The sequence below is a fragment of the Rana temporaria genome, chromosome 2 (assembly GCF_905171775.1).
Source record: "Rana temporaria chromosome 2, aRanTem1.1, whole genome shotgun sequence".
NCBI classification, from domain to species: domain Eukaryota; kingdom Metazoa; phylum Chordata; class Amphibia; order Anura; family Ranidae; genus Rana; species Rana temporaria.
The window spans coordinates 202120629-202146786 of NC_053490.1; the positions used below are offsets into that span (position 1 = coordinate 202120629).

Consider the following 26158-nt stretch of genomic DNA (forward strand, 5'->3'; position numbering starts at 1 on the left):
GCATTTCCTCTTTCACAGCCACAGTGTCTACACTGTATTTCATGCTGAAGAATCCCCCAGACTTTTTGTCAGATTCTGAGGAGGAGAGAAAATACAGATAGTTTAGAGGTGAAGCCTATTTATAGTCAGAAATAATTAGAGATTCTGAAGTTAATTTAAACCTAGTATTGATGATTCACATTGGGAGGGGTAATTCTCTAAGTACACAATAAAATACTAATTACCAGGTGCTCAACACTGCGAGTTAAATTATATGTGAATCCTTAGTGCCGGTTCACACTACCGCAACTTGGGTTAGTGTGACATGAGAAATTCAATTAAAGGGGATGAAAGCCATCTTAATGTACACTACCAAAGTCGCCTTCAGAAAAGGTTCCTGTACTACTTCAAGGCGACTTCTAGGCAACTTCTACCCATAGATTTCAATGGAAGTTGCCTCCAAAGTCGGATTGCCGTCTTAACTGAAGCAACTTTACAGGAAGAGAAAATAGTTTACTCAGGCAAATCCCTCCCTCCAAGTCACGCTGAAGTTGCCTTGCAAAGTCGCACTGTAAGTCGGGTTGCCCCTGTGTGAACCGGCTCTTAGCTTGTAAAACAGCCCATTTGGTTAAATTGAAATGAAAGGTAAAACCTTTTGTGTGTGTGTGTGTGTGTGTGTGTGTGTGTGTGTGTGTGTGTATATACAGTATATCAAAAACACTGATCTTCCCAGTGACCATTGGCAGACAGGCAGTCTGTTCCAGCACAGGCAAAAAAATAATCATGATGAGATGGATGTGCTTTTATGCCTAACGTGGTCATTTGGAACTGGAAAAGCAGGGCGACGTGCTGAAACACCAGGTATTTCACTCAAAAAGAATAGGATATTTTAAACACAACTACATGGAACAACAGGCACATATCAGGAATAATTAATGTTGGGGTAACATATTCTTTAATAAAGGGTACCGATTTAAATTTGTTTTTAATTCTAAAATAACATTTGAAGTCTTGGCTGCATACATTTACATATATAACAAGACATCTGAGTATCATGCAGTTCTGCCCTATGATCATAACCATGGTGCTTTCATGGGTTACAAAACATTGTAGCAGTAAATACATTGAAAGCAGGCTTATCTGAAGCCAGGCTCCATTTCTACCAGTTATGCAAACAAGAGGTCCAGGCTTGTTAAAAGGCAGCTTAAAGTGGAGGTTCACCCAAAAAATTAATTTTTAACATTACATTCAGCCGAGTTGTCCTAATGACAATTGGCTGTTTTTTTTCTCCCTGTACATACTGACTTTTACCGCCGCTTCCGGGTATGTCTTCTGCGGGACTGGGCGTTCCTATCTGATTGACAGGCTTCCGACCGTCGCATACTGCGCGTCACGAGTTGCCGAAAGAAGCCAAACGTCGGTGCGCAGGCGCCTTATAGAGCCGCACCGACGTTCGGCTTCTTTCGGCAACTCGTGACGCGCTGTATGCGACTGACGGAAGCCTGTCAATCAGATAGGAATGCCCAGTCCCGAAGAAGACCTACCCAGAGGCGGCGGTGAAAGTCGGTATGTGCGGGGGAAAAAAACAGCCGATTGTCATTAGGACAACTCGGCTGAATGTAATGTTAAAAATTTATTTTTGGGTGAACCCCCGCTTTTAAGATGTTTGTGTCCATGCAATAAATAAATGGTAGCTGCTCTAATTTATTTACACTGTGCGTGGGGTGTTATACAGTTCTGAGAAAATGGGGGTTAATTTAGTAAGGCTTGGTTCACGTACATGCGAATTGGATGCCCCCTGAATCGCATCTGATTCTATTAACATGTGAACCAGACTGGCTTTCAATGGTTCTAGTTCCCATATATGGGGCCGGTTGTGGTGTGATTTAAAAAAGGGTCCTGTGTGTTTTTCAGTCTGAGTCAGGTACAATTTAAGTGTCAAATGCGCACCTGAACCGCTGAATGGAAACTGCACCAGACTCCGCATAGAAACCAGCCCGCATATACGTTATATTGCCAAAAGTATTGGGACGCCTGCCTTTACACACACATGAACTTTAATGGCATCCCAGTCTTAGTCCGCAGGGTTCAATATTGAGTTGGCCCACCCTTTGCAGCTACAACAGCTTCAACGCTTCCGGGAAGGCTGCCCACAAGGTTTAGGAGTGTTTCTATGGGAATGTTTAACCATTCTTCCAGAAGTGCATTTGTGAGGTCAGGCACTGATGTGGATCGCAGTCTGCTCTCTAATTCACCCCAAAGGTGTTCTATTGGGTTGAGGTCAGGCCAGTCAAGTTCCTCCACCCCAAACTCGCTCCTCCATGACCTTGCTTTGTGCACTGGTCCAAATCATTTGGTGCAGGAGGGATTATGGTGTGGGGTTGTTTTTTAGGGGTTGGGCTTGGCCCCTTAGTTCCAGTGAAGAGAAATCTCAAGGCGTCGGCATACCAAGATATTTTGGACAATTTCATGCTCCCAACTTTGTGGGAACAGTTTGGGTGGTCTCTTCCTGTTCCAACATGACTGCACACCAGTGCACAAAGCAAGGTCTATAAAGACATGGATGAGTGAGTTTGGGGCAGAGGAACTTGACTGGCCTGTATAGCGTCCTGACCTTAACCTGATGGAACATTGGATGCATTTTTAATTGCATCCGATTTACATAACATGTGAACCAGACTGTCTTTCAATGGAACCGGTTCACATATATGTGCTAATCCATATCTTTATGGATCTTGCTTTGTGCACTGGTGCGCAGTCATGTTGGAACAGGAAAGGGCCATCCTCAAACTGTTCCTACAAAGTTGGGAGCATTAAATTGTCCAAAATGTCTTGGTATGCTGGCGCCTTAAGACCCCTTTCACATTGTAGCACTGCTAAAGCGCTGGATGTTTTTGCGGTACTTTAGCATTGCTTTTGCGATGCTTTTTGGGTCCTAGCGGGGCATATTTTTTTAGGTCACGTGACCTTAAAAAAAACAAGGGAAAAAAGAAGAGCTGCCCATTCATGGGCAGAGGTGTTTTGGGAGAACTATTTATCACTCTCAAGCTGCCCCAAAGATGCTGCTTCCAGTTATTTTCTTAATGTCCTGCAATTTTCTTAATGTCCTGCACCACCTGAGTGTAAAAGCACCCATTGCACAGAATGAGGCAGTTTTCAGGCGCTTTTTAAAAGGCTATTTCTAGCACTTAAATGCCTGAAAACTGCCTCAGTGTGACTGGGGTTTAAGAGTTCCCTTTACTAGAACTAAGGGGCCAAGCCCAACCTCTGAAATACAACCCCACACCATAATCCCCCCTGCACCAAATGATTTGGACCAGTGCACAAAGCAAGGTCCATAAAGACATGGATGAGCGAATTTGTGGCAGGGGAACTTGACTGGTCCTAGCCTCAACCCGATAGAACACCTTTGAGATTATTTAGAGCGGAGACTGCGAGACAGGTCTTTTCGTCCAACATCAGTGCCTGACCTCACAAATGTGCTTCTGGAAGAATGGTCAAACATTTGGGATTATTTCGAGCGGAGACTGCGAGCCAGGCTTTTTCGGCCAACATAAGTGCCTGACCTCACAAATGTGCTTCTGGAGGAATGTTCAAACATTCCCATAGACACACTCTTAAACCTTGTGGGCAGCCTTCCCAGAAGAGTTGAAGCTGTTATAACTGCAAAGGTTGGGCCAACTCAATATTGTACCCTATGAACTAAAGCTGGGATGTCATTAAAGTTCAGGTGCATGTAAAGCAATTGTTCCAATGCTTTTGGCAATATAGTGTATGTGAACCCAGCCTAAATGTTCAGTTTAACAAACTTCCCTAGCAGCCAGACCTCGTCTCAGTTAAGAGGACCTTTCAAATTTGATATAAAAGTAGTGGTTGTATTTGCATACTGTGTGCATCATATACAAATATTTGCAAATGCGAGCAACTAAGCCCTCTTTTATTTATTTACAGAAATATCATAACTCACAGTTGTAGTTTTTTTTAACAAAATGCACAAAACTAACTTTGCAATGCCATAAAATGTATGAATCCAGAGGAATAGTGGTCTGACCTAAATTCAATATTTTATTCCTGGCAGGTTACTGAACTACTGGATGTATCAATGGAACTAGGGTGCTTCCTTGCTGGAGCTCTTATCTCTTCCCAAGGACACATGGTCACAGAGGAAGTTATGTCATGCATTGAACCCATTCGAGACTTCCTGGCTATCATATTCTTTGCATCTATAGGTACATGCTGCCATGCTGAGCATTTACTTAAAGTGATACTAAAGGTTCAATCTTTATTTCTCTTTTGTTCATGGACGGACACAGCCTTAATCTTGACATAGTGGTTATTAGCCTTCCTTTAGGAGTGACTAGGCAGAAACTTATAGAAAAGTTTAACTTATCATACACACCCTACAGCCCCGCCCAGGGGGCGGGCCCTCTGGGTATAACCTTTCTCTCTGCATCTCGCAGGTCAGTTTTTTTTTGCCTAGTTTTAGGAGAAGACATGGCTCCCTTCAGGCCCATGGCTTGGAGGCTGTTAGTTCAAATTTGTTTTTTGGAGCATTTTCTTGTAGCCGCCCAGCGTTCTGGAGGTGTTGCACACTCGGCGCCCAAGAGGGGTTGTACCGCGTCTCCCGGCCGCTCAGTGGCGTGTGCGGTGCGCCCCAGGAACGGTGCTTAAACGCCTACGTTTCCAGCGGCATTCCGATGAAACTGGGGCCTCTAGGTCCCACTCGGCGGCCATTTTTTGTAGCCTAAGCCTGGAACACTGGTGACCATGCTTTTGGGGCCTCAGTATGGTTGACCTCTAGTGCCTGTGTGGCGGCCATCTTCATAAATCAACAGCCAGACAGAGACAGGCTGCTGACTAGCAAACAAAAGCTGATTTAAAAACCGCAGCCTTGTATTAATAGCAGACTGACAGATTCAGCGGACAAGAAACAGCTCAGCTAAGCGGCACTGCACTACTGGTTCCGGGTTGGTGAGTCCTCTGCTGCAGTTAGGAGGGTGGGTTGTCGCACCTTGCTTGGAATCCCTGTGTCAAGCGTGTGGGCAGCATGATGTCAGAAACAGACGTTTTTTCCCCTGAAACACCTGAGCTGGCAATTGATGCCCTGCACCTGATGTATCGGTGGACGCTATGTCGGCAATCCTAGATGCCTTTATTGCCAAGGTGGAAGCAGCGCATGGAAGAACGGGGGCTATAAAGCGCACCCTCCCCCGCCATCTTCTGGGGACAATTTGGATACGGAGCCAGGTCTAGCTACGGCTCAAGACCCTGACTCTGAGGTATCTGACGATGCGGACCAAGATCGGCCAGACAGTGAGGAGGATTCTGGACCCAGGTCAGTTTGCGAGAAGGCTCTGGTGAGTGACCTTATCACCGCAGTGCGAGATACCCTAAAGATGGAGGGGTCTGTAGAAGCAACAGAAGCGCCGGTCCCTTTTGGGTTCCGTAAGGCGACCCACACTGCTAAGGTGTTCCCTTGTGTGTCTTACTTAGACAAACTTATACAAGTAATGGGACAGACCACAAAAGACCTTTTTTGTACCTAAGAACCTGGCAGTACGTTACCCACTGGAGGAGAGTTTCTTGAAGAAATGGACCTCGCCCCCCATAGTGGACCCTCCTGTGCCCAGACTAAACAAGCTAACCGCCTTTCCGGTGGAGGGGGCTCCTGCCTTCAAGGACCCGGCGGACAAGAAGGCAGAGTCGATATCCCGTAACCTATACACTGTAGTAGGTTCGGCGGTACGCCCAACCATAGTTGGGGCGCTGGTATCCCAGACACTCACGGAATGGGCAAAGATGCTGCTAAATGGGTTACAAACACATCACCATTCCGCCCACAAGGTAGCCCTAGCAGAACAACTGGTACAGGGCCTAAAATTTGTGTGTGTATCAGCCTTGGACACTATTCCTCTGCTGGCCAGAGCTTCTGCTCAGGCGGTGTTGTTACGCCGTCTACTTTGGTTAAAGAATTGGTCGACGGACCAAGCTTCCAAAAAGGCCCTAATGCATCTGCCCTTTAAGGGCTACAGACTCTTTGGAGCTTGCCTGGATGACATTAAGAATGCCACAGGAGGTAAGAGCACCTTGCTCCCACAAACTTATAAGGGGAAGGAGCCACGCCGACAGAGGGCCCTTCTTTACCGCACCCAAGTGTTTTTTTCGTCCGCCCAGCACTGCGGCCAGAAAACCTCAGGCCAATAAAGCGCCTGCTCAGGGACAGAGACGCCCTGGTTTCGCAAACCCAACAAGCCCGTTAACACCACGTCCGCATGAAGGTGCGCCCCCCAACCATTTCTTGGGTGGGGGGACGTCTTTGCGAATTCGCGCCCCGGTGGACATCTCGGGTCCCCGACCGGTGGGTTTGCGAGGTAGTCTCATCAGGGTACAAGATAGAATTTCTATCTTGCCCACCAAACAAGATTTTTTTTCCCTCCAACCTCCAGCTACAACCGGCTCGTCGGGAAGCCCTAATTCGGGAAGTTCAAGACCTGCTGGAACACGGGGTGGTTATCCCTGTCCAAGTACAGGAACGGTTTCAGGGGTTTTACTCCAATCTGTTTATGGTACCCAAGAAGGAGGGCGTTCGTCCAATCGTGGATCTCAGGGCCCTCAATTGCTTCGTGAAGGATTCCGGATTGAATCAATCCTCTCTGTCGTTACTGCTCTCCAGCCGGGGGACTTTCTGGCATCCTTGGACATCAGGGATGCCTATTTACATGTCCCCATATGCGCAAAGCATCAGAGACTTTTGCGGTCGTGGGAAGACCACTATCAATTTGTGGCCCTCCCCTTTGGCCTGGCATCGGCACCAAGGGTGTTCACCAAGGTGCTTGCCCCAATTCTCGCCCTACTAAGACAACGTGGCATCGCTATCGTGGGCTACTTGGACGACCTACTTCTGAGGGCCCCTTCAGCCTCAGAATTAGAGGTGAGCGTGTCTATAACATGTCAGACCCTCAGACACTTTGGGTGGCTACTGAACATTCAGAAGTCAGTAATGGTACCGACTCAACGTCTAGTATATTTGGGATTGATTCTGGACTCCTCAGAGGCAGAGGTTTTCTTCCCTGTGGAAAAGTTGCAGACCCTTCAGGCTGCAGTGCGGCAGTTGACGTCCCAGAAATGGTCGTCACTCCATTTTTGCATGCGAGTCCTGAGCCTCATAGTGGCCTCCTTCGAGGCGGTACCATATGTGCAATCTCACACGCGAGTGCTACAGAGGGAAATTCTGTCCAGATGGGCCAAGTGCCCATCATCCCTGAATTATCAGATCCGGGTGAGCCACCTGGTCAGGGCCTCCCTAGTTTGGTGGCTGACCTCACCGGCACTTCTGTCCGGGAAGTCGTTCCTTCCTTATCACTGGACAATCATCACGATGGATGCTAGCCTTACCGGGTGGGGGGGAGTCTGGGGAGTTCAGTCGACCCAGGATCGCTGGTCCCCGGAGAATTCCCACCTGCCGATCAATATCCTGGAACTTCGGGCAATCAGGCTGTGCCTCGCTGCATGGTCTCAGAGGCCACAGGGGCATCCAGACGGACAACGCCACGGCGGTGGCATATGTCGACCATCTGGGAGGAACAAGAAGCTTGGCTGCAGTGTCAGGCCGCTCACATCCTAAGGTGGGCAGAAAGGAGCATACCGGCACTGTCGGTGTGGAAAACTGGCAGGCGGACTACCTGAGTCGCCAGACGTTGGACCAAGGAGAATGGTCTCTGCACCCGGAGGTGTTTCAGCTTTGCCAAAGATGGGGCACGCCAAATGTAGATCTCCTGGCGTCTCGACTCAATCGGAAGGTATTGAGGTTTGTGGCCAGGTCGAAAGACCCATGGGCGGATGCCACAGATGCATTAGTGGCGCGGTGGAGTCAGTATCGGCTAATCTATGCCTTTCCTCCTCTAAAGCTCCTGCCTCTTCTGCTTCGCAGAGTGGAGGCAGAGGGGATCCCGATGATCCTAATCGCCCCGGATTGGCCTCGGCGTCCTTGGTACGTCGATCTAGTGCAGCTAGTAGCAGACGCCCCTTGGCATCCACTGTGGAGAGGGGACCTGCTGTCACAAGGTTCCATACTGTATCCTACTTTACAGTCGCTGTCTTTAACGGCATGGCTATTGAAAGCCAGGTACTAGAGACCGGGGCCTATCGGATTCGGTAATTTCTACCATGAGAAGGGCTAGGAAGTTATCCTCTAGGAGGATTTATTATCGCACTTGGAGCGCTTACTTAGCGCTTTGCGAAGAAATGAAGTGGAATCCACGGACTTATTTGGTGTCCAGGGTACTGCTGTTCTTGCAGCGCGGGGTGAACCAAAAGCTTGCCTTAAGCACGATTTAAGGGGCAGATATCTGCCCTGGCTGTTTTATTTCAGTGAGCCCTGGCGACTCGCACTTGTACAGGGGGTTCGGCATGTGGCCCCTCCGGTCTGTCCTCCACTACCTCCGTGGGACTTTAAACCTGGTTCTCTCGGTGCTTCAGAAGGCACCGTTTGAAGAAATTAGGGAGATTCCCTTATTAACACTTTCTCAAAAGGTGGTCTTTTTGGTGGCGGTCACGTCAGACGAGTCTCTGAGCTGGCCGCCTTATCATGTAGGGCTCCCTACCTAATTTTCCACAAGGATAAGGTGGTGCTGCGTCTGCAGCCATCTTTTCTACCTAAGGTCGTCTCGGCCTTCCATCTCAATGAGAACATTGTACTTCCATCCTTATGTCCTAATCCGTTGCACCCTAGGGAGACGGCGTTGCATTCCTTGGACGTTGTCTGAGCTCTGAGAGTATACTTAGCTGCCACTGCTCCGTTCCAGAGGTCAGACTCACTGTTTGTTTCGGTGGCTGGTCCCAAGAAGGGCCTAGCGGTCTCATCGGCCACCATCTCTAGGTGGATCCGACAGACAGTAATTCAGGCTTACGCCATAAGGGGGCGGATGCCCCCTTTCCTATCACGGCACATTCGACCAGGGCAATAGGTGCCTCCTGGGCTTTCCGACATCAAGCGTCTATTTCCCAGGTGTGTAAAGCAGGGACTTGGTCGTCTGCTCACACTTTCACTAAATTTGGATGCTTCTTTCGGCCGCAAAGTTTTGCAGGCGGCTGTTTAGAGTTGCAACTCCTCAGTGGAGGAGCTCTGTTTAGTTTGGAGTGAAGTTTAATTTTATGCTGTTCCCACCCCTCATTTTTTTTACACTGCTTTGGGACGTCCCACTATGTCAAGATTAAGGCTGTGTCCGTCCATGAACGAAAGAGAAAATACGATTTTATGCTCACCGTAAAATCTCTTTCTCTGAGTTCATGGACGGATACAGCACCCTCCCCTCCTTTTTATGTTTGTACTACTTTTTGACGAACTGACCTGCGAAATGCAGAGAGAGGGGTTATACCCAGAGGGCCCGCCTGTAGGGTGTGTATGATAAGTTAACCTTTTCTATAAGTTTCTGCCTAGCCACTCCTAAAGGAAGGCTAATACCCACTATGTCAATATAAAGGCTGTGTCCGTCCGTGAACGAAAGAGAAAGAGATTTTACGGTGAGCATAAAATCCTATTTTTTTTAAATCACAAACATGTCATACTTGCCTCCACAGTGCAGTTAGTTTTGCACAGTGTCGCCCCGATTGTCCTCTTCTGGGGCCCTTCGGATGCTCCTCCCCACATTAGATAACCTAGGAGAAGCACTCTCCCAAGGGGATTGCCTCCTGAGTCCATCATTCGGCGTCCATAGCCGCTGAATGCAGGACCTCGGCCCCGCCCCCGTCGTTGGATTTGATTGACAGCAGCAGGAGCCAATAGCTGCACTGCTATCAATCTATCCCATGAAGAGCCGTGAACCCTAGTGAGCGTGTATGTATGTGTAATATATATATTATACTGTGCCTTGAAATTTTCCATATTTTATCATGTTGCAACCAAAAACCTAAATGTATTTTTTGAGGATTTTTATGTGATAGACCAAGTGGCACATAATTGTGAAGTAAAAGGAGAATGATGAATGTTTTTTTCCATTTTTTTTTTTTTTTTTTTCAAATAAATATGTGAAAAGTGTAGCGTGCATTTGTATTCAGCCCCCCTGAGTCAATACTTTGTAGAACCACCTTTCCCTGCAATTACAGCTTCAAGTCTTTTGAGGATGTTTCTACCAGCTTTGTACATCTTCTAGAGAATGACATTTTTGCCCATTCTTTGCAAAATAGCTCAAGCTCTATCAGATTTATTGGAGTGCGTCTGTGAACAGCAATTTTCAATTCTTGCCACAGATTCTCAATTAGATTTAGGTCTGGAATTTGACGGGGCCATTCTAACACATTCCATTATAGCTCTGACTGTATGTTTAGGATCATTGTCCTGCTGGAAGGTGAACCTCCGCCCCAGTCTCAAGTCTTTTGCAGACTCTAACAGATTTTCTTCTAAGATTGCCCTGTATTTGGCTCCCTCCATCATCCCATCAACTTTGACCAGCTTCCCTGTCTCTGCTGAAGAAAAGCATCCCCACAACATGATGCTGCCACCACAGTACGGTAGGGATGGTTTGTTCAGAGTGATGTGCAGTGTTTTTTTTTCTTTCACACATAGCATTTTGCTTTTAGGCCAAAAAGTTAAATTTTGATCTCATCTGACCAGAGCACCTTCTTCCATGTTTGCTGTGTTCCCCACATGGCTTCTCACAAACTGCAAATGGGACTTCTTATGGCTTTCTTTCCAACAATAGCTTTCTTTATGCCACTCTTCCATAAAGGCCAGATTTGTGGAGTGCACGACTAATGGTTGTCCTGTGGACAGATTCTCCCACCTGTGTTACCATGAGCCTCTTGGCTTCTTTTCTGATTAATGCTCTCCTTGCCCGGCCTGTCAGTTTAGGTGGACAGCCATGTGTTGGTAGGTTTGCAGTTGTGCCATACTCTTTTATTTTTCGAATGATGGATTGAACAGTGCTCCGTGAGATGTTCAAAGCTTGAGATATTTTTCTATAACATAACCCTGCATTAAACGTCTCAATAACTTAATCCCTGACCTGTCTGGTGTGTTCCTTGGCCTCCATGATGCTGTTTGTTCTCTAAGGTTCTCTAACAAACCTCGGAGGGCTTCACTGAACAGCTGTATTTACACTGAGATTAAATTACAGACAGGTGGACTCTATTTACTACTTGGGTTACTTCTGAAGGCAATTGGTTCCACTAGAGTTTTTTTGTTGGGGGTATCGGAGTTAAGGGGGCTGAATACAAATGCACACCACACTTTTCAGATGTTTATTTGTAAAAAAAAAAAAACATTTATCATTTTCCTTCAACGTCACAATTATGTGCCACTGTGTTGGTCTGTCACATAAAATCCCTATAAAATACATTTGTTTTTGGTTGTAACATGACAAAATGTGAAAAATTTCAAGGGGTGTGAATACTTTTTCAAGGCACTTTATATATTCTATATTATGTTTTACTTGCCAAAGGATTTGTATTTTTGTCCATATAGTCCTAAGATTTGCGCAGCCCTGCCGCACAACCATCAAGAATGACTCCATGGGCATGCCCAATAAAAAAAATGGGGACAGATTGTTGCTGCCGAATTCAGGGAGAATCCGGTGCTCCAAGATGAGCAACCAATTTTCTGGGTAGCTAGCCTTCTCCCTTGCCATTTGACCCTGTTCTAAAAATTTGATTGCTTGCCAGAAAATAGTTGTCTGGTGTTGACCACGCTAGCCGTCCCTTTTCTAGACATTTGTGCATGTAAGTGGAAGGATAATCAGGCCTAATCTAATTTTATTCCCTTTCCCTGTAAGTGCAGATAGGATGTGTGTATTGCTTTTAGGATTTCAGAGAGTGTAGGTTCCAATTCCTCATCAGAGTCAACAGAACTAGATGGTTATGGGGAGGCCTGTGCCTCAGGAATCCTCTAAAGTAGAGGTAAAAGAGGTCAAGGATACAGGTGAGCTGGTAGAATTTTTAACCAGCTTTTCATGTAGGTTAGAACTTGCAGCTGTTTCTTACAGTGCCCCATCCATCAAATAAACTCTCCTTCTAGGTTGTCTGTGTGTTACATTGAAGCTAAAGCAAGGGTGACACAGATCTTTTGGTCTATAGGACAGAAGGAACAGTATTACGATTGCCCCGGTGAAGCTTCAAGAGACTGTATGCTCACATTCTGGAAGATGCCTCCCCTTTGTAGGGGAAAAACTTTAATGCTGAAAATCCTTTTTTTTTTTTTTTTTTAATCTCCATTAGTAAAATATTTATTTATGCATTTCTGTATTTATTCTTACAGGGCTTCATGTATTCCCAACATTTGTAATTTATGAGTTGACTATTCTGTTGTCCTTAACGTTAACATTGGTGCTAATGAAGGTGAGATTTTTTTTTTACATTGAAGTAATAAAGTGTCACTAGAAGAGTCTTATTCAGGGGCAAACATGGATATTTACATGATGTGCCCTTAGGTACATCATCTGTGTTTTTAGTGGAAATATTATAATGCATTGTTTTTATCATATGTGCTGCTTTTATATTTTTGAATCTACAGGGTGGGCCATTTATATGGATACACCTTAATAAAATGGGAATGGTTGGTGATATTAACTTTCTGTTTGTGGCACATTAGTATATGTGAGGGGGAAACTCTTCAAGATGGGTGGTGACCATGTGACATGCGGCGAGTGCTATGCTGTGGGCTCTTGCTGAATGAAGCTAGGACAGACACTGATGTTTCTTCATTAGACCCCTTTCACACTGGATACGCCTATAGCGGAGCGTTAAAATCGCGGTAAAACACTGCTATTTTACCACGATTTTAACATTCTGCTATAGGCGTATCCAGTGTGAAAGGGGTCTAATGAAGAAACATCAGTGGCTGTCCTAGCTTCAATCAGCAAGAGCCCACAGCGTAGCACTCGCCGCATGTCATTGGAGAGCACATTGAACACATTTTATAAGTGGTCATATAAATGTAAATAACTCATGAAAGAATAAAGTTACGTTAAAACAAAGCACACCATTGTTTTTCTTGTAAAATTCCCAATAAGTTTGATGTGTCACATGACCCTCTTCCTATTGAAAAAACAAAAGTTGGATTCAAAATGGCCACCTTCAAAATGGCCGCCATGGTCACCACCCATCTTGAAAAGTTTCCCCCCTCACATATACTAATGTGCCACAAACAGGAAGTTTGTGTATAAGGTGTACTGGCCCACCCTGTACAATAAAAACAATTTTAACTTTTTAATGCAGAATTATATTTGACAATGCACAATTGGGCCCTGCACTGGAAAGTTAATTTCTGTAATCTATATGGATGAACACATTATATATAATATATATATATATATATATACCTAAAACAAGCTTCTTGTATAGCAGCATGCTAACTGTAGAGCATAATTCTAGGCTGACTGTTGGCAAAAAAGAACAGCGTATAGAACTTCAGTTAATTACATTTTGCTTCATGGAATCATAAAATTGTAAAGCATTTTGAGATTTAATAAACTGTCAAATGTGACAACTTTAAAAAAAAAATTATTTAGTTTTACGTAAATATAAAACATTGGTAAAAAAAAAAGGGGGTAATCTTTCTACTGTGAATGTACTAATAAAATACTATGGTGACAGTTGATCATAGCTCATTTGACTTTTGTGTGCAGTCAAAGGTTTGTTCCATTTTTGGGTCTTCCTGTGGTCAGATACTGGTCCTATGATGGAAAGTTTCTTCAACTGCTGTCTGATCTAGTCATACTACTCAGTGTGATCGTCATCACAGATTTTCAAAAAGATTACATAACCAAAGAATGATGCATAGTAAACCATCCCCCTAGAGGTGGTTTGGGTATAGGAGGACAGAAGCAGATTCTTTATCTGAAAGATTGTTTATTCAGCAGAAATGAAGAATTTGCCTATGGTACTAGGATTTTCTCTGTCACATTTATAGTATGTGTTTTAGGTGTGAAGAAAGCAAGGAGCAAACTGCAGTAACCTATGGCAACCAACGAAATTCTTTTGATTTCTGTCGTTCTTTGAGGTTTGGGCACACTGGCAAACAGAAAAGTAATTCAGCTCCCATATTACCCCTGTTCAACTCGGCATACCTCCCATTTTTTTGCTGGTGTCCCAGGAGGTTGGACACCCTTTTTTTTTTTTTTTTTTTTTTTTCAGCAATGCTGAAAAGTCTACATTTTTTTCCTAGCTTTTTAACTTTGTGGTATTTTTTATTTTGTGACTTCATTCAACATTCCTGCTATATACCACAGGTGACTTTTTCCTTGGTGATTTTAAGCAAGATTCCTTCTCATACTGATGCTTGGCTAGGCTCTACATAGTAGCTGTCTGAATCGGCAACACCTCAGTGTTGGCTTTGGAGGCCATACACAAATCCCTCAGGACTGGATATGTGGCGCTAGCTGAAATGTGACGACCTGGCATTCTGCATTGTAGAGCGTTCCAGACCTTAGCTTGTTGTGTTAGATGCTAAGTGATTTCTGGGTCAAGATCCAAGGCAGAGCCCAGGTGTGACCCCATCTCTGAAGACTCAGTGAGTAATGCCCCGTACACACGAGCGGTTTTCCCGTCGGGGGGGGGGGGGAAATAATGGTTTTCCAGACAGAATTCATCTCAAGTCTGCCTCGCATACACGCGGTCACGCGAAAGTTCTCTGAACTTTCGAGCATTAATAACGTGGTGACGTACAACACTATGACGAGGCGAGAAAAAGAAGTTCAGTGCTTCTGAGCATGCGTCAAATTGTTTCCGAGCATGCGTGTGTTTTTTTTTCCGTCTGAATTCCATACAGACCAACGGTTTTCCCACTAGGATTTTTTCCTGACGGGGAGAAAAGAGATCCTGCTCTTCTTCTTTTTTTTTCCGGGAGTTTTCTTGTAGGAAAAAGTCCGATGGAGCATACACATGGTTGGGATTCCTGGCCAAAAGCTCTCATCTGACTTTTTCCGACAGGAAAACGGGTCGTGTGTACGGGGGGGATCAGACAGGCTAAAGCATCACGGTCTACCTCACTGTATTGTGCTGTTGGGCATCATTTCAAATTTCCCTCTGCCAATTTACAGTGGTAAGGGTTAATGCTGAGGGATGGAGCGCTTACGTTATTCTTTGGCTGAAGTGCTACAAGCGTTCTGTGTTATCTTTTCTGCAATTCAGCCTGTAGGTAGCATCTTCCCATTGGTACTCTTGCTCCTTGGAGCAGCATGTGGATCTCTCATGTGTTTGCACTGTCCATCTGCAGTAACTTGGTCACTTCCGGCCATCTAAAAACCAACAGCACCAGCTGCCTGGATTTTGTGAGTACTTGAGACATTGCCTCGCATTGGGTCTAGTTGCATTACCAATGTGTGGATGCAACATGTCTTTGCCAAGACATACAGAGTACAGTCCCACTGCAATGGGTGACCTCAGCCCATACTTTACCTTATGGTTCTGGGACATTTGCCTAGTACTCCCAGAAGGAAACCCATAATTCAGACTCTGGGACCCCTATTATGCTTTAGTAAAGTTTATTGATGTGTTCTTCAGCTCTGTTGATTGTGAGTGAGGCCACCCCTATGTCTACAGGGACTTCATTGTTCATCTACTTGAGCTCAGATACTTAAGGATTCTGCCCACAGAGCTTCTAAGTGTACTCCAGTGCTATCTCCTGTTGCTGTTCAGACTTTGGCTATGAACACCCTGAGCCCCTAGCTCATGCTGCACCCCACAGTCCTTGATACTGTCTCTGATTCACAATCTCAGCAGACTGGCTCTAGTGAGGCTGTTTTACAGGTTTATGGGGAGTTGTTTCAAACCATGCCGCCCTGCATCTGGAGGATCAGCCAGCTGTTTAAGGTTTTTGGCCTTTTAGAGCTCCTGCGAAAGCAAAGACCTTCCTGACACATCTGCTATTTGAGTCTTTCCGGTACAATGTGGAATGGAAAAGCCCCATAGGTTTCTGGTCCCCTACTGAGAGAGTGTCTCAGAACTTTTTACAATTTGGAGAGGGAATTTTATATATCGTTTTTTTCCCCCCCATCATGGATGCACCAGTGATCCACCTGAACAGGCAGACCACCAAGTGGATGAATGGTGTTATAGGTTTAAAGGATTTCACTGTTAAACTTCCTACTCCCCATAGGGACAGGGCCCCATTTTCATGGAAGGGTTAAAGCAAATGTCTGGTGCCCTGTGGTTTAGTTTTGAGAGCTGGTCACCCTCTGTAGCTCAAAGACCCTATGTCTGGCATCTCCTTCAGGCACCTCTCACCAATTTTGGATGTTACTGCATTCAGCAGTGTATCTTCCTAGGTTTATTTTTGTTCCTTACAAAGTATAACCCCTTGTTCCTACCCTAGTGGAAACCTGCTCTTTAGGGGTTGTTCCTAACATAAACTTAACCCTCTCCCTTTCAGGACAGCTCCTTATTCTCAGCTTCTGGTGAACCCTTGTGGTGCTCAATACCCCCCAGTTTTGACCAGACCTTCAGAAAAGGTTCGAAATAATCAGTTTTTGATGCTCTTTTCCCTAATAAGGACCTGACTTTGTAGTGTCATGCACAGGCTTTTGGTGCTGCTGCTCAGAATTCTAGACTGTCTATCCTAGGGCCCATTTTTGGCATCCCCATTGCAGAATGCTAAGATGTCCTACTTGAAAAGGATCAGCTCTCTCAACTCTTGCTGTCAGAACCTTTCAGAAGGACCCAGTACCTGCATGCTTCGACTGCATCAGTCTTCCCAGGTGGTCAGCATTGGTAGCGAGGTAATTCATTTCAAATCTTTGCTTAAGAAGCTCACTCCATGTTGGGCTTTACTCCCTTTTTCTTATCTGGCAACATTTTTTTCCCCGTCAGAGCTTGTAGGGGACTAAGGGAATACCCGACTTTAATCGCCCCCTTTACCATTCGGCTCTCAGTCCTTTTCACCCTCCTCTTTTATGTCTGGGAACCTGGATTTCGGGTGAGCCATCCAGATTCAAAAATGGATATTCAAATCCCACGTGCACAGATCTGAATCTGTGTTGAAAAAACTTCCACCAATCCGTGATTTACCATAACCTTCTAAAATGGACACTCACCAGAGATATATAAAGGCCTTGATTTATGCCTGATCAACCACTCCTCATTAGCATGTATCCTGAGATTCCCAACTGCTTTGTCAATATTCATTACATATATCTCCACATAAGGTGATCTTAGAATCTCGTATGCATTTCACATCCAATCATGGCTTCCTAAAGATGCATTATTGAATGTGAAACACATTAAGGATTCTGGGTAATGCCAATGTCACTTCCGGTCCCTAACCCTCACAAAATCGAGGTTTGTACCGTATGTCGGTTCCTCCAAACATACTGCAGGAAATACTCAATGACGGTTCTAATTCCGCGTACACACGACCGTTTTTCAGATTCTAAAAAATTTAGTTTTTAAGGGTCTAGGAAAAAAAAATTTTTTTTCAACCCGTTCATTAAAACGACCTTGCCTACACACGATCGTGAAAAAAAAATGCTCTAGCAAAGCGCGGTGACGTACAACCGCACTATAAAGGGGAAGTTCCATTCGGATGGCGCCACCCTTGGGGCTGCTTTTGCTGATTTCGTGTTGGTAAAAGACAATTCGCACTTTTCAGTCTGTTACTGCGTGATGAATGTGCTTACTCCATTACGAACGGTAGTTTTACCAGAACGAGCGCTCCCGTCTCATAACTTCTAAGCATGCGCGTTTTTTTCACGTCGTTAAAGCCCACACACGACCATTTTTACAACCTTAAAAACGTTGCGAAAAAATAAAGCATGTTCGAAATTTTTAATGCCCATTTTTTAGATCGTGAAAAATGCTCTGGAGCCCACACACAATCGTTTTTAATGACATTAAAAAAAGTCATTTTTTAGAACACGAAAAACGGTCGTGTATGTGGCATTAGGCACTAATACTTTGTAAGCGCAATATTTTACACTTTTTTTATGAGATTCTAAGATTCACCTTAAGTGGCGATATATGGAATGGAGATATATGGAATGAATATTGACATACCGGTTGGGAATACCTGCATACATTCTAATGAGAGGAGTGGTTGATCCAGGCATAAATCGAGGCTTTTATATCTCTGGTCTCTGGTGAGTGTCCATTTTAGAAGATGCTGTTGAATCACGGATTGGTGGAAGTTTCTTCAAGACGGATTCAGATTTGTGCACGTGGGTTTTGAATACTATTTTCGAAGAGGAGCACTTGGGCTTTCTTTTCTATATATACACAAGTTTCATTTGATTATATACTGGTATATTGTATATACAGTTTACACAGTATGTTCCATGGTTAATATTAATCATTAATGATTGCTATATTGTTGGATGTAAATTGGTATTCACTGTCACAGGTATATAGTAAGAGTTATTTGTGGAGTTATCAAATATATTGAAACATTGCTTATCCCACACTAACGGTGGGGAATTCATGACTGCAGCAGATCCGACACATACATTTAAAGATACACACTGAAATATTATATGTACTTTATTTATATTTTTTATTTCCTACACAACAGAGGTTTGTTGGGTAGAGGAGGGGTTATATATCGGGGCTTGCTTACAACTTTTCTGTTTGCCAGTGTCCCAAAAATGTTATTTTCCTTGTTGTAAAGTGGATCCTTAATACATAAAATCGCTTTATTCTTTTGTTGTTTTCCCTCCAAAGTTATGTTTGTTTCTTTTTTTTTTGCACACACTATGCAGTTATCAAATAAAATATCAGTGTATATAATGTATTACTTATGTTTGTGTCTCAACAGTTTGTTTTAGCTGTGCTAGTCCTGTCTTTGATCCTGCCAAAGAGCAGCCAGTATATCAAGTGGATTGTATCTTCTGGTCTGGCCCAAGTCAGCGAATTTTCTTTTGTTTTAGGCAGCAGAGCCCGCAGGTCTGGGGTAATTTCTCGCGAGGTAAGTGCTAAGGTTTGGCTAGGATATTTGGATTGTGTTACTGCACACATGAGCCATAGCATCTAGGTACATACAGTGTGTGTGTATATATATATATATATATATATATATATATATATATATATATATATATATATATATATATATATATAATATTTATGCTGCATTTGCCTTTAAGATTGTGCTAGCCTGGGTAATACTCTTGACCTAACCTTTTTCCACCAGGGTGCCTACAGGTTCCTTTTTAGGGGCGCCTTTTCAAAATGTCTAAAAACTGCTCAAAAATTATATACAAGCCAGCAGATGGATAAAGTCTGCCTTTTAGCTAAAAGGATTTCATTGTGCACTGTGTCACATTAGCTGAGTGAAGGAGATAAAGTGAGGAGTAAGAGACACACTGAAATATTTGTAAGCGCCACTGTGATTTTGAAGAATAGATCACCTCTGGCTTGGGTGCCTTACGTGTGAGGATGTTGCTGCGGTATGCAAAACTATTAGTCTAGTTTTTTACATTTAAGTGTGAAGTGCCTTAAAATCATGCAGAATTTTAAAAGGTGCTGAAAACTGATTGAAAAACACTTCTCTAGACCTACTGAGCATTGACCTTAGCTAGTCAGTGATGTAGGGTGGGGTTCAAAGGCTGTTCTGCATTGAATGAAGGAAATACTGCATGCAGAAAGCAGTACATGGGGCAGGTATTTGACTGGTAACCCAGTGCATATGCAACTCTGGTGGTGACCAACAGTAAACTGTTTACAAAAAGCTATTTCTAGGCCAAAATATATATTTTTTTGCCATGCGGATAAATAACAACAGTTGCATTGAAAGACATCATTACAGGTAATCCATCTATGCATAGTGTCCTGCTGCCTGTAGATAGATATAGTTATATCCATTGAAATTGGCAATATATGTGATCTTTTGTTTGACTGTATAAAAGAACAATCCTTATTTGCATCATGCTGCTAATCAGGGCAAGGATTCTGGAAGCTAGACATTGTTAAAGCATTGGTGAAGGTTATACTGATGGAATGTGGGTTGTAGTTGCATTAGTTTCCTTTTTTTAGGGTTTTTTCCCCTCTGTTATCACCTAGTAATCTGTCCAGTAACACAGCCCCTGTATTAGGGTGCCTGTGGTCTGGATGAAGGCGAACAGGGACACTTTTTTAGACGGCAGCATTGTCAGTCTGGGGGATGGGAAGTATTAGATGCACTAGGAGATTTAGATAACACTAACAGATTGAACTCCAGCTAATCTAGACTTCCCTTCTTAAAGTGGAACTTCACACAAAAGGGGAATATCTATCTGCTCTTCCTCCTTGTCCTCAACCCCCCCCTTCCGATTTGCCACATTCTTTTTACGGGGGGGGGGGGGGGGGACAGTTACATTTCCAGAACATGCCGGGAATGTAACAGTCCTATTGGTTGTGCTCTCAACCAAACTGTCAAACCATCCAATGGCTGTAATCATAGCTGATCACATGTGCAGCATCATGGTAGTTGTACATCAGAGGCCAAGATGGCAGCTTCCTTGGCTGAAAACTATAGGAGGGTTTACTTCTACTTTAAGAGGTTGGGATTTGTGCATCTTCAGCTGTCTACATCTCAAATTTGCTATTTCACTAAACGTCTGCTTAATTTCTTTTTTTATCATAAGGGTGGGTGTTAATTTTGTGTTAAATATATCAAATCTGTTATACAATTACTCTATTACCTCCCTGTAGTACGTTGTAAATGGCATTAGTGTATCCTTTCCAGTTTTTCTGTCTTCGGACACTTGGTGTCAAATTATTTGGCTACAGCTGACCCCCTATTGCTTGTGAAAAGTCATTGGGTGTAAACTGGTAGCATTAAAATACTAGTTGGATTCCAAGGATGTAGATGTGATTACATAGCACGTTTTTGTCATTTATAGCAGCTGTTTTTCTCACCCAAAAACAACACCTGTTAGTGTTATTTTGCTCAAGGAAGGTTTCATGTAATCCCCTAGACCTGGCCTACATGCTTTCCTATGTGATCTAAAATACAGCCGTAACTGTCATTCATTTCATTGACATTGGTAAATGTTAGTTGCATTTTTGTTTGCAGAAAATAAACGGTGTTTCACATCAATATGGTATAAAAGTGTGGGAGAATTTAAAGAGACTGAAAAAAGTGAGGGTGTAAAGGAAGAGCAGCATAAAGATATCAAACTTTTGACACTTTATAAATGTGAGATATTTTAAGCTGGATCAATCAATAGGCCTTATGTGTAGAATACAATTGAAGATACCCAAAGTATACAAAAGTACTATTCACTGGCCCTCTATTGGTAGTACAACCCTGCGCTTTAGGATAACACCAAAAAGTCCAAGCAAATCAAAATCTGTCGGATAAAACAAAATATAAACAATAAAAAAGCAGCTGCTTAAAATATAAAAGTCACTTGATAAAAGCAGAAATATAAAACCAGCCCGCACAGAGCTTGTTAGTAGTCCTGCAGCAGCGCTGCAAACCCCTGGTTTGATGAGAAAAAGCTGTGTGGGATGACCAGATCAGATGTAACAACAGTATGTGCTCCAATCACCAAAAGGCATTCACCACGTGGGGGGGATATAGGGTCCCCTTCGGGGGAAACACTCACCAGACGGTTTCTTTAAAATAGCATTTCAATATATATCGCCTCACATGTCACCTTCAGATGTTTAAAACAGCATACCCCTCTCACTTCTTGATCACCGTTTGGGTTTTCACTCTCCAGGTATAGTATCCACAGGTGTATAAGGGAAGGAAAAATCCATATAGTGCAGTATTGTTTTTAAAAGCTTTAATGTCACCCCAAAACATATATACACCAGTCCCCCTATAAAACATGCGTACCATCAGCCGTATGCTGGCGATGCAATATTGCTCTGGGATCTCTGCTCCATATATGGTGGGATTGCATTCTTATTAAGCCCTTTTGGAGAAAAATTCACAACCTAATTTCTAGTATTACTACCTACACCCCTGATTACACGGCTGAGCAATACTTACTGCATCTTTCTTCCCTACCCCATTCAACATATAAAAACTCAATTGTTTAACATCTCATAAATGCGGCCAGGCTTTGCATCCCAATTAAATGGTTGCATTCCTCCCCCCCTACTGTTTCTGATTGGATAAAAAAAGTTCAACATATAGCAGATATGGAAAACCTAATCCATCAATCGAACGATTCCTCTAACAGTTTCAATAAAAAATGGGCATGCTGGTCTAACTTCACAGAATCTAGTGAATTTCAGTTATTGTCTATCAATTGACCTCACCGGTTTTTATCTGTTCCTTATGGAATAAGTTTCATCAAGTTTCGCACGAGATGGTATTTTATGTGTTTTTTTTTACTCTTTTTATTGCTGCCACACTTCATTTCATAAGCTTCTTCCCCTTTCCTTGTCCTCTCTTCCCTTTCCCTACTCCATTTCTCTCTAAAATATGATACACTGTTATTTGTTTTCAGTGTCTAGAATTGTTGTTTCTCCTTATTGAAATTGACTAATTGTATATGTATCACAATACTCGACTTGAATTTGATTGTTGAACCACTGTATGTTTATTTACATATTGAAAATTAATAAAAACATTAAAAAAAAAAAAAAAAACATGCGTACCAGACAGAGTAAATAGCCAGGCAAATGTATAATAATGTAGATAATGTAGATGTTTTTTGCAACTCTCACTGTTTAGATCCCCTGAAGACCGCTCTGGAGACTTTCCTGCAGTTTTTACTTCCTGGTTCCTCACTCAGTGGAGCGCAAAAACGTCACTTCCGGTCGGGTTGCTGGATAGCAGCACTCTGACGTTTCGTCCATTTGTCCGTTCGGACTTTTTCTAAGAGCATCTTAGAAAAAGTCAGAACGGACGAAACGTCAGAGCGCTGCTATCCAGCAACCCGACCGGAAGTGACGTTTTTGCGCTCCACTGAGTGAGGAACCAGGAAGTAAAAACTGCAGGAAAGTCCCCAGAGCTGTCTTCAGGGGTCCACGTCTAAACAGTGAGAGTTGCAAAAAACATCTACATTATCGACATTATTATACATTTGCCTAGCTATGCATGTCATTGCTCAGGGGTGGCTTCCTGATGGTGACAACGGGTAAACATGCTTGCGCATTGAGCATTGGCATGGCTGCTTATAGTCTCTACTGGAGGGGGGGGTCATGAAAATAAACCCCCATTACACTAGGGCCAGGTATAAGAAAAGCTGCAGATTTAAATGACTTTTTTTTTTTTTATAGGTTTTTCATACACATTAAGTGGCCATGCAGAATTTAGTTAAAAGGAAAAGGGTGGTCAGAAAGGAGAAGAATTTTTCTGTTTTTAAGATAGTTATTACTTGATCTGTCTGATGTTGACCTGATTGATTTAGGATCTCAGTGTCTGTCAGCATACATTTCCTGCAAATCAATTTTTGGATTAAAAATGGAAGGGAGCAATTTCCTTTAAGCCTAGTACACATGGGCCGTATGTTTCACTAGAAACCGGCTGACATTCAGCCCATGTGTACTGTAGTTTGTCCGACAGAAGTCTCCCAGTGGTCTGGCTTCTGTTGAAGGGGCATGACTGAAAAAGGTCTGCTGATTAGCAATCTCAGCCAATAGCTAAGAGCGTTGACCGGAGTATTTTGGCCGGGGGGCAGTCCCATTGTCCAAAATGCAAACAAAATGCAGGGGAGATGGCTGTACGAACGTTGCATAGTTTGTACAGCGGCTCCTCCTGAGCTGGCATTTTTTTTTTATTCGTTCAGCCCTGCTAGGTTGAAGGAAAAAAAAAACCGCTAATGTGTACTAGGCTTTAGTCAATTGGTGTTGTGCCTTTGAGATAAGGCTAGAAATAGTGCATGTAGGTATGTTTTTTTATCACACTTAAAAATATATAATATGTATTTTAATTTTAGGTTTACCTCCTCATCTTGAGTGTGACAACATTAAGTCTTCTGCTGGCACCAGTCCTGTGGAGAATAGCGATCACCAAATGTGTACCAAGACCAGACAAACGGCTAAGCACTTAAAACTATTGGTTAATCAGTTCTGCCCACTGGTGCAACATAGTGTGGCATAAATCTACAGTATATCATAACTCATGTTTTTCATTGAGAACCATGTATTCAACAAACGTATTCTTTTGGTTGTTACTGGAAATAACCATTTCAGATTTGCCCATGGTTCAGCTTACATTACTGGTACAGTGACTTCCTGGAGATAATCTTGAAATTTTTTTCCTCTATGTGCCTTTTTTAATATAAATCTTATTTTAATTAATTTCCGTTAAAAACACAGTCTTTGAAGTATTTTTTTAATTGCACTACCATGCTAGGCCTGCTGAATGAAGGGGCAGGTAAATTAATAATGGAAAACGGAGAAGCTTTTAGGGAGGTTGTAGATTGTTATGTATTTGGAATGAATATTTCATTGTTATTTCTAAGACTTGCTATAGTTCTAGACATCATTGAGGCACAGTGTCCTCTTTTGGGGCTGACCAAGCACCATGTTCTCTGCAATCACCTATACAGTATAATTTTGCTGAATCTACTGTGTTGTTGAAATCTTTCATACAAAGGGAGTTTATATATGTTTTTGCTTTTATATATTGTTTTTTTTTTTTTTTTTAACATTAATAGGAAGGGAAACTGGTCGGCCTGTATCTGATGAAATTGCTAAGGTTGGCTTTATATGTTTACATTGCTGTGCCCATAAAAGTTTAGCTATCCCTGCACACAACAAAAAGCATTTTATTTTTATGTAGATGTCTTGCCTGTTGCACAAACCCTTAACAGTTTAACTGCTGGTATTCTAAAGTACTGACTGTTATTCAAGCTACACACAAGTTTTCATTTGAAAACTCAAATTTTAAATTTAATGCGAAAAACAATTATAACAATTTTGAGTTATTGAAAATTTGATGTATAATCTGTGTATAAGTCTCAGATTAATGAAGCAGCCTAGCATGTCGAAAAAATATCCTTTATCATTTTTGAATTGGCTGCATATTATAAAATTGCAGAAACTATATTAGTATAATACAAATACGAATTTGAAGGTTTTCTACTGGGAAAACCTTTCAACCATTCCAGTGTATAGAGACCAAAGGAAGTAACAGAATGTTACCTATTTAGAGGACACTAAAGCTCTATTGACTGCTGCTATTTATCAGCCATCCGGACACTAAGACCAATAGTAGCTTTTGAAACTTGTTAAATGAGAATGCAAAACAAATTAATAGGTACGTAGGCTGTTGGGAAAGGGCAGTGGGGGGAGGAGTGGGCAGCTGTACATCCCCCTTTTTTTATATATATATATATTTCTTTGTCCATGTTTAATACTCCTGTTTGAAATATTGCTTACACAGATAAATAACACTTCTGTGAATAAATTCAGCTAGGAGAATATACACTGCTCAAAAAAATTAAAGGAATACTTTGAAAACACATCAGATCTTAATGGGGAAAAATATCATGCTGGACATCTATACAACTGGGTAATGTGTTAGAAACGAAAGGATGCCACATCGTTTGATGGAAATGAAATTGATCAAACTACAGAGGGCTGAATTCAAAAACACCCCAAAAATCAAAGTGAAAAAATGATGCGGCAGGCTAGTCCATTTTGCTGAAAACTCAAAATGGTACTCGGTAGTTTTTATGGCCCCCACGTGCTTGTATGCATGCCTGACAATGTCAGGGCATGCTCCTAATGAGAGGACAGATGGTGTCCTGGGGTATTTCCTCCTAGATCTGGACCAGAGCATCACTGAGCTCCTGAAGAGACTGAGGTGCAACCTGGCGGCACCGGATGGACCGAAACATAATTTCCTCAAGGTGTTCTATTGGATTTAGGTCAGGCGAGCGTGAGAGCCATTCAGTGGTATTAATTCCTTTATCCTCCAGGAACTGGCTGCATAGTCTCGCTACATGAGGCGGGACATTGTCGTGCACCAGGAGGAACCCAGGACCCACTGCACCAGTGTAGGGTGTTACAATGGGCCCAAGGATTTCATCCCGATACCTATGGCAGTCAAGTTGTCATTGTCTAGCCTGTAGAGGTCTGTGCGTCCCTTCCTTGGGTATGCCTCCCCAGACCACTGACCCACCACCATACCGGTCATGCTGAATGATGTTACAAGCAGCATAACATTCTCTACAGCTTCTCCAGACCCTTTCACATCTGTCACATGTACTCAGGATGAACATGCTCTTATCTGTGAAAAGTACAACGGGCCAGCGGCGGACCTGACAATTTTAGTGTTCAATGGCCAATGCCAATTGGGCTCCATGGTGCC

The 26158-nt window shown here is 43.1% G+C and overlaps 1 protein-coding gene across 2 annotated transcripts in view; it reads left to right on the forward strand.

Annotated features, from left to right (window-relative positions):
• Window positions 1-25604, forward strand: part of TMCO3 (transmembrane and coiled-coil domains 3) — a 90022-nt gene extending 64418 nt beyond the window's left edge. Inside the window, exons 10-14 of one of the 2 annotated variants that reach the window (XR_005746947.1) lie at window positions 4058-4208; window positions 12230-12309; window positions 18716-18865; window positions 23778-23996; window positions 24034-25604. Coding sequence is in view for 1 of the 2 variants with exons in the window: in XM_040336258.1 (XP_040192192.1) it covers window positions 4058-4208; window positions 12230-12309; window positions 18716-18865; window positions 23778-23891 (495 nt within the window). In the remaining variant the exon portion in view is untranslated. Of the gene's footprint in view, window positions 1-4057; window positions 4209-12229; window positions 12310-18715; window positions 18866-23777 lie in introns of both variants that reach the window. The other variant, XM_040336258.1, reaches the window with a different exon arrangement.
• Window positions 25605-26158: the final 554 nt, after the last annotated feature.